This window comes from Guillardia theta (genome assembly GCF_000315625.1).
Source record: "Guillardia theta CCMP2712 unplaced genomic scaffold GUITHscaffold_29, whole genome shotgun sequence".
Classification (NCBI taxonomy): Eukaryota; class Cryptophyceae; order Pyrenomonadales; family Geminigeraceae; genus Guillardia; species Guillardia theta.
Window position 1 is genome coordinate 224,851 of NW_005434645.1, and position 7,455 is coordinate 232,305.

At 54.7% G+C, this 7,455-nt stretch overlaps 3 protein-coding genes across 3 annotated transcripts; 2 read left to right on the plus strand and 1 right to left on the minus strand.

Annotated features, from left to right (window-relative positions):
* Positions 1-1,385: 1,385 nt before the first annotated feature.
* On the plus strand, positions 1,386-2,147 carry GUITHDRAFT_107427 (hypothetical protein; the record flags this gene model as incomplete). The annotated part of the gene is made up of 1 exon (XM_005833566.1): positions 1,386-2,147. One exon carries the CDS (start codon positions 1,386-1,388, stop codon positions 2,145-2,147), a length of 762 nt encoding a protein of 253 aa, XP_005833623.1.
* A 1,531-nt stretch (positions 2,148-3,678) lies between these two features.
* Positions 3,679-4,293, plus strand: GUITHDRAFT_107428 (hypothetical protein; the record flags this gene model as incomplete). The annotated part of the gene is made up of 1 exon (XM_005833567.1): positions 3,679-4,293. One exon carries the CDS (start codon positions 3,679-3,681, stop codon positions 4,291-4,293), a length of 615 nt encoding a protein of 204 aa, XP_005833624.1.
* Positions 4,294-4,662: 369 nt separating this feature from the next.
* GUITHDRAFT_107429 (AB-hydrolase associated lipase region-containing protein) lies at positions 4,663-6,944 on the minus strand (the record flags this gene model as incomplete). Its single annotated transcript, XM_005833568.1, has 15 exons — positions 4,663-4,770; positions 4,839-4,886; positions 4,934-4,996; positions 5,101-5,157; positions 5,206-5,233; positions 5,290-5,374; positions 5,425-5,509; positions 5,682-5,779; positions 5,840-5,993; positions 6,200-6,255; positions 6,306-6,366; positions 6,411-6,489; positions 6,552-6,607; positions 6,653-6,714; positions 6,914-6,944. 15 exons carry the CDS (start codon positions 6,942-6,944, stop codon positions 4,663-4,665), a joined length of 1,071 nt encoding a protein of 356 aa, XP_005833625.1.
* Positions 6,945-7,455: the final 511 nt, after the last annotated feature.

A 7,455-nucleotide genomic window follows, 5' to 3' on the forward strand; every position in this document is an offset into this window, starting at 1 on the left:
CCTCTTTCTCCTGCTCCTCCTGCTCATCGATAGCCTAGGGCAAAGTTCGCGATCCGCCTTATGTTATTGAGAACCCCGAGCAGTTTGTTTTTGTCTTCATGGATGGGCGGAATTAGGGAGGGAGGGATGGTTGTAGGGAGGGGGAGGGGGGTAGGGTTGCAAGGCACAGGTTATCATGGACAGCACAGACAAATTAAAAACATTGTAATTTTATTATTGCCCTGGGACATAATTAACTTTCGAAAGATACGTATTCCTCAGCTAGGGTGGTATAAGGGGAATATAAGGGTGGTGGTGGTGGTAGTAACTTCTTAAATGATCATGAAAGTTTACAACCTACCAGCCGTTGGTCAACCGCCGGCCTTACTACCCCACCCCACCCCCCTGGCGCACAAGATACTGGAACCTTTTACAACACTGCAAATTAACCTACGAGCTTATCCCCTCCCTCCACCCCTCACTATCCCTCCCCTCCCTCCACCCCTCACTCCAGCTGGTGGATGGGTTCAACGTGGACAGGTCATAACCGATTGTAAAACCCTTATAATTGCACTCATAAGGGCCCGACGATGACCCTGCATGTGTGTATGTGTGTGGGGGGTAGTGAGCCGGATTGTTATAACAACCACTTATTATTTACGCTCCTTATTCACTTATATGTGTATAATTGCTATAAGTCATGTATTTGGTCTCATAACTTCCCCCCCTTTGGGGCGCGGAAAGGACCCCCTTTCCCCACCCCGTTCCCACCCCTACCCTCTCACTAAACACCTGGCCCGTGACCATGGCCGCTACTACGGCTGCAGGCCTGTCGTCGACGTCACTCGCTCTCATCTCCAGGCTGAGATTTCGCTCAACCCTTCACAGGCCCCTTTCTCTCTCGGTAATCTAGAGTTCCCAACTACCCCACCCTATAATGATCAATGACTCCACCCTACGACTCCTGCCCCAGCTGGGCCAACGATTGAGAACTCAACGCTTCGAATTTTTTCCACGAAACAATTCCTTCTCATGATTTTACCACACCTCAGTTAAAACACTTTTAGTGCATCTCACGATATGGTGACCCCTTTACCCCCCTCCGCTATATTCACACCACCCCACCCGTCCATTCCGTGAGCAAAAATGCAGGAAATGACCGGCGATGATACCACCCACCCCTAGACGTCCTTCCCTCCCCGCTCGACCTTACTTCTTGGCGAGGAGCACATCTTACTCCTTCTCTACCGGCGCCTGCAACCGTAACTGCACAGTGTCACGTTCCTCCCCTCTCCCTCTCCCTCTCCCTCATCTTGAGCCTTCTTCTTCTCTTCACTCAAAGTTCTCATCTTCAAAGATCCTTCAACGTCGGAATACCACACCCTTACTTTTTGTGAACACAAATTATGCCCCGTCCTCGTGCTCCCGAGCCCATCGTGAAGCTCTCCAAGGACTTCGCCCTCCTCCTCACCACCTCCGAGGACGCCCGCTGCGAGTTCATCGCGCGCCATGGCAAGGCGAGCTTGTTCAAAGCTCTCTCCGGCTGCGTCCCCAGCGTCGTCCCCCCCTGCTTGAGCCTGAGCAGCAAGCCGTCGGGGAGCAAGCTGGTGATCACGGAGGCGCAGTTCCTCAAGGTGCTGCAGAAGAGCGGAGCGTTCAAGAAGTTTAGGCACCGCAAGGCCGCGAGGATCGAGGAGGACCCGTCCGGCGCGGGGATGTGCATGTTCCAGGGAGTGCGGTGGAGAGACCCGTCGGACGCGTCGGACTACGAGGCGCTGGCTGAAGGCTACAAGGAGATGTGCGGGGCGCACGCGATCTTTGCGGGGGAGTGCTCTTTCGAGCAGCTGGTGTCGGTGCTGTCAGGGATCGTGCAGCTGTGGCACGCGCGTTGGCCGGAGTTCGGGAGGCGACGGGGGAAGGCTGGGACGCAGAACGGCGAGGAGGGGAGAGGGAAGGCGGGAGAGTCGAGCGAGCTTGACGACGAGGACTTCAGATCGGACGAGGAAGTGATGAGCAAGGCTCTGTTATCTTGCAACGAGGCGTCGGAGATGATCTTGGAGGAGCCGAGTCTGGACGATTTCTGCTTCTTGCCGGAGAGTGAGATGAGCCAGATCCCAACGATGCTGGCAGTCTCAGTCATGAGTGAGATCGACTTTCTGAACTTGTGACGCTCTCAGGCTCTGAAAGCTCTTTGACTTGTTGGAATGCGCGACTCAACTCCTGATTCGCAGCTCCTGACGTGCGGAAGCTACCAACTTTTTTTATGTATATTGTTTGTAACCGTACTTCTTTCTATTAAGCTAGACTGAATCTTGTAAGATCTGCTCACTAAATCTTGTAAGATCTGCTTCACTGAATCTGCATGCTTGCCAAAAGTTTTGTTGTGTTTCTGGGCATCAGTTGGGCATATGTAGTTTTGTTCATTCCTTCTTCCCACAAGGAGCGAAGGCTTCAGTTTTCTCGCTTGACTCTGATACAGTGGTGCTCAACCCTGAAGGAACTAATGCTTGCAGCTTGCAGGATCTCTTCTTTTGCCATCGAAGGTCTTCAATCTCTCACCATCGATCTTCAGAAGGAATCTTGTCTCATTTTTGATTGACTGCAGCCTCATGACAAGCAACTACATTCGCTTTCTGCGCTGTCCGTCTTCATACTTGACTCAGTCTTCATATGCAGAGACACAGCTACAAGTGTAGCGTCGTCGGTGCTGATGGCCTGGAGAGGAGAGATGGAACCATCAAATGGCCCTTCGTTGACTCATTCAAATAAGACAGGCTGATATATTTCAACCTTGAAAAGTCTTGTTCGAAACGCCATGTCACGTTTGAAAAACAAACATCAAAGACTCTTCAGGCATCATTTGTTTCTTCTGTATCAGAGCTCTTCTTGTGTGACACGCTCATATCGACAATGCTTGAAGTTTCGAACTCAAGATTTGTGTTTCCATTCAAGTCGCAGTACTATTCAAGAAATTCTGCTTCTCCTGAGATCGTCAATCCTTCTCTCCTCCTCCCTGTTCCTCTTCTCTTCTCCTTCCTACTCCTCTCCTCTGCTCTCCTCTCCTCTCCTCTGCTCTGCTCTCCTCTCCTCTCCTCTCCTGTTTCTCTCCTCTACCCGTCTCTCCTCCTCCCTGTTCCTCTCCTCTCCTCCTTCATGTTCCTCTCCTCTCCTCTCCTCTCCTCCTTCATGTTCCCCTCCTCTCCTCCTTCCTGTTCGTATACCTTTCTCGAGCACCACAAATGATGATGAGCACTTCGAGCACCACGATTGATCGAATGATGAGCCTGTTGGAACAAAGTATGTCACCCCTACCCCCCTCCCCACCTGCCCACAATGTGACAAATGATACCACCCCTTCTCTCCACTCCCCTGCACCCTACTGTTCACCCTTAGTCCCAGCAATCCATCTCAACCTGACTCGCTTACCTATCTCCTGCTTCCCGTGCTGACCTGTTGGACCTCGTCCTCCTCGTCCTCCTCGTCCTCCTCGTCCTCCTCGTCCTCCTCGTCCTCCTCGTCCTTCTCTCCCTCCTCTCCCTCCTCTCCCTCCTCTTCACTCAAAGTTTTCTCCTCCTTTCAACGGACTCGTTTCTACTTTCCCTCTGATACAACTCGCAGGTTCCACTCGAGCCCCGGCAGCATAGCTACGTAGCCGCTTCTCTTACTCGTTCGCTGCATTTTCCTTCCAAGGAGATCACCATGCCCCGTCCCCGTGCTCCCGAGCCCATCGTGAAGCTCTCCAAGGACTTCGCCCTCCTCCTCACCACCACCGAGGACGCCCGCTGCGAGTTCATCGCGCGCCATGGCAAGGCGAGCTTGTTCAAAGCTCTCTCCGGCTGCGTCCCCAGCGTCGTCCCCCCCTGCTTGAGCCTGAGCAGCAAGCCGTCGGGGAGCAAGCTGGTGATCACGGAGGCGCAGTTCCTCAAGGTGCTGCAGAAGAGCGGAGCGTTCAAGAAGTTTAGGCACCGCAAGGCCGCGAGGATCGAGGAGGACCCGTCCGGCGCGGGGATGTGCATGTTCCAGGGAGTGCGGTGGAGAGACCCGTCGGACGCGTCGGACTACGAGGCGCTGGCTGAAGGCTACAAGGAGATGTGCGGGGCGCACGCGATCTTTGCGGGGGAGTGCTCTTTCGAGCAGCTGGTGTCGGTGCTGTCAGGGATCGTGCAGCTGTGGCACGCGCGTTGGCCGGAGTTCGGGAGGCGACGGGGGAAGGCTGGGACGCAGAACGGCGAGGAGGGGAGAGGGAAGGCGGGAGAGTCGAGCAAACTCGATGGCAAGAAAGGGAAGGAAAAAAAAGATGTAAAGGACCTTTAGTTCTAGATGATCTTGGAGGAGCCGGGTCTGGACTTCTTGCCGGAGAGTGAGATCATGGCGAGATGCCTGTTTTGTCTCTGTATGCCCAGGCTAAAATGATCGCATGCTACTGTCATAAATATTGAATCACAAGTATGTAGACTGTAGACTGATGACCCCTGGACGGCCTTGCAAGCACCTTGACTCGTTGGAGGAGCAAGGCTGCAGAGTCCATGCAGGAAGATGCAAAGGCACGAGCGGGGCCGATCTCCACCCAGCATTCATACAAGGCAGCATCAAGCTTCGCACAAAACATGCCCTTGCTTCCTCCCTACTGCACTTGTTCATCGTCGGAATGCCTTCCAGCTTTGCTCATTCGCCTTCGTGAGCTCAAGGTCCAACCTTGGCCCGAGTGAAGCTCGCTTTTTTATGCACGCCTTGCCGGGTGAAGACCAGCGTCACCTGCGATCCGATGGGGCCGCTGATGAGTGCCTGAACCTGTCGCAAGACTGTCAGCTCCCTCCCAGCCCCCTTCCCAGCTCCCCCTGGCCCCAGCTCGACCCCACCTGTGACGGAGGCTGCCCGACGACGACGGCAGAGTTCACAGAGACGATCTGCTCGCGTGTCATCTCAAGAGGCTGCAGACGTCCAAGGTTCCCACCTGATCGCCGATCTTGATGATCCCGCTGGTGCCTGCTGGGCCCGACGGCAGAATTTCCGTTACCTGCGGGAGGGAGCAGGTCACGATCAATCGTCATCGGGATTATTTCGATGCCAGCGCATGACGACGATTCAAACTTCCTCGCTCCTGCCCTTCCCTTCTCTCACCTGCAAGTTCTTCCCGAGCCTGATCCCCGCGTCTCCCACCTTGGAGCTCTCGTACTGCTGCGGACCAACTCAAGGCACCAAAGTCTTGCCCTCCACTCCATGTACCTCCTTGCTCGACAGAGACATTCGCTTGCTGTCAAGGTACATCGGGTCACATAAACTCGCCGGCTCCACAACTGGCACACGCACATCTCATCGAGGCTGCTGCTGCGAACAGCAGCCGAATGCCCGAAGATCTCGCTTGCAATTTCTTGATCCATCCCGTAGGTGAAGTCTGGCAGGCAGCCGGTGACCCCTCGTCCCCCCACTCGTCGTCATCCTCACCGATGTGTCCTCTTCCAGCTAGAGGCTTGCAGGTGGCGAGGGAGGGAGACACGCGGTACAGCGCCTTGTAGTGCTTGAAACAGTCCTGACCTCCCCGTTACCATGTCGATTGCACAGGAGGACGGAGAGGGGAAACAAAAGTGAGAGCTGAGCAGAGAAGTGCATGGAGAGAGGGAGAAAGAGCGACGGGAAGAGCGGAAACTGAGGGAGGGAGGCAGGGAGAGAGGGAGAGGAGGGAGAGGAGGGCAGGGAGGGACCTTCGCAGGGATGAGGTTGTCGTTGAGCCCAGCCATGAAGTGGATCGGGATGTCGATCAGGTGGTAGTGAGCCATGTAGTCGACCGGCGTCTCTGTGCCTGAGCTCCACAACCCTCGTCAACGTGCCTGGTCAAGGTGGGGGAGGAGGGAGATCGGACCATAGACGCGCAGGTTGACCTCCGGGCCGTAGTCGAACGAGAGGAAGCGCTTCTGTTGACACGATTTCTTAGCTCCTTTCCTTGTAGTCACAGTTGGAACCTTGACGTAGTTGTTCCAAAACTGCAAGAAGACCTTGGAGCTCGTGCCCGCGATCTGGGTGGACCAAATAAGAGTGTGAGAGCGCCGTTGTTGATGATGATTGTCAAGACGGTGCAAATAGAGATGATGGAGATGATGATGGAAATGATGATGAGAATGATGATGATGATGGAGATGATGATGATGATGATGATGATGATGATGATGATGATGATGATGATGATGATAATGATGGCACAAGAAACAGGAAGGGAGAGGACCATATTGTCGGTGACCATGCTGACGTGCGAGTGAACTGTGGCCTTGAAGTCTCCTCCTGCAGCACAGTTCACCTGTCGTCTCCTCCCCTCCTTCACTCTCACTTACCCAGAAACATCTCTCCGCAAGAGTAGATCAGGTCCCGCAGGGCTGGTAGGCTGACTGCATCCTGCACCAGGCTCAGCGCTCGGAAGTTCCTGAAAGGTCCTCCACCTGCATCAGCTTGCGGGAGAGATTGCGCGCCGACTGCGACGGGATCGAGAGGGTGTATACCCCGCTCATCTTTACGAGCCTGCGACTTTGACATGAGATACCAGGCACTGGCCTCCTCCTTTGCCCCAGCCTCCTTCTGACCTCTTCAGGACTGGCCCGAAGTAGCGGCATGCGCGCGGGATGCGGTGATGGTATCCCTGCTGCAAGATGAGGAAGGAGAAGGAGCTCGAAGACGAAGAGACCGCAGGTGACATGAGAACCATGCGGGACAGACGATGAGGATGCCCAGCTCTCCGCTTGTTCACTGCAACGAGAAGATGAGAAAGAAGCAACGTAGTGTAGGAGGTAAGTTGTACGAGCACGTAGGCCATGAGGAGGGAAGAGAAGAGAGGAGCGAGTAGGAGGAAACAGTAAGTGGGGAGGGCAAAAGGGGGAACAAGGAAGATGAAGAGGACGAGGACGATGACGTGGTGGGTGAAGAAGATAAGAAGGACAAGGCGAACCTAGGTAGATGAGAGAGGCCGCAGCGCCCATGCTATGTGCAACGAGCGTGATATCAATGGGGCAGGGAGTATGGAGGAGCCGGTCGTCTTCTCCGTCTCGAGAGATTCCAAGTTCTTGCTGCTTGATCTTCCAGATTTCCTGCTCACATTTCAACTGCCTCATTCCAAGGTGAAGCTGTCGGGGAGTGCCTGGATGAAGGCGTCGAGGTCGAAGTTCCCGTGGTCGTCAAGGGTGAAATCCCTGGACAAAATCAAACATGCAAAACTTGTACCTCTGACTCCTAGGAGTACGAGGTGGATGGACGGAAGGAGAGAAGGAGGCGAGGCGAGGTGAGGTGAGGTGAGGTGAGGTGAGGTGAGGGGAGGGGAGGTGAGGTGAGGGAGGGAGGGAGGGAGGGAGGGAGGGAGGGAGGGAGGGAGGGAGGGAGGGAGGAGGGAGGAGGAGGAGGAGGAGGAGGAGGAAAAAAAAAACTATTTTTTCCCCCCCCCCCCCCGAGCGGGAATTTGTTAACGCGAAAACAAATTTTTTCTGTTTTTGGGGG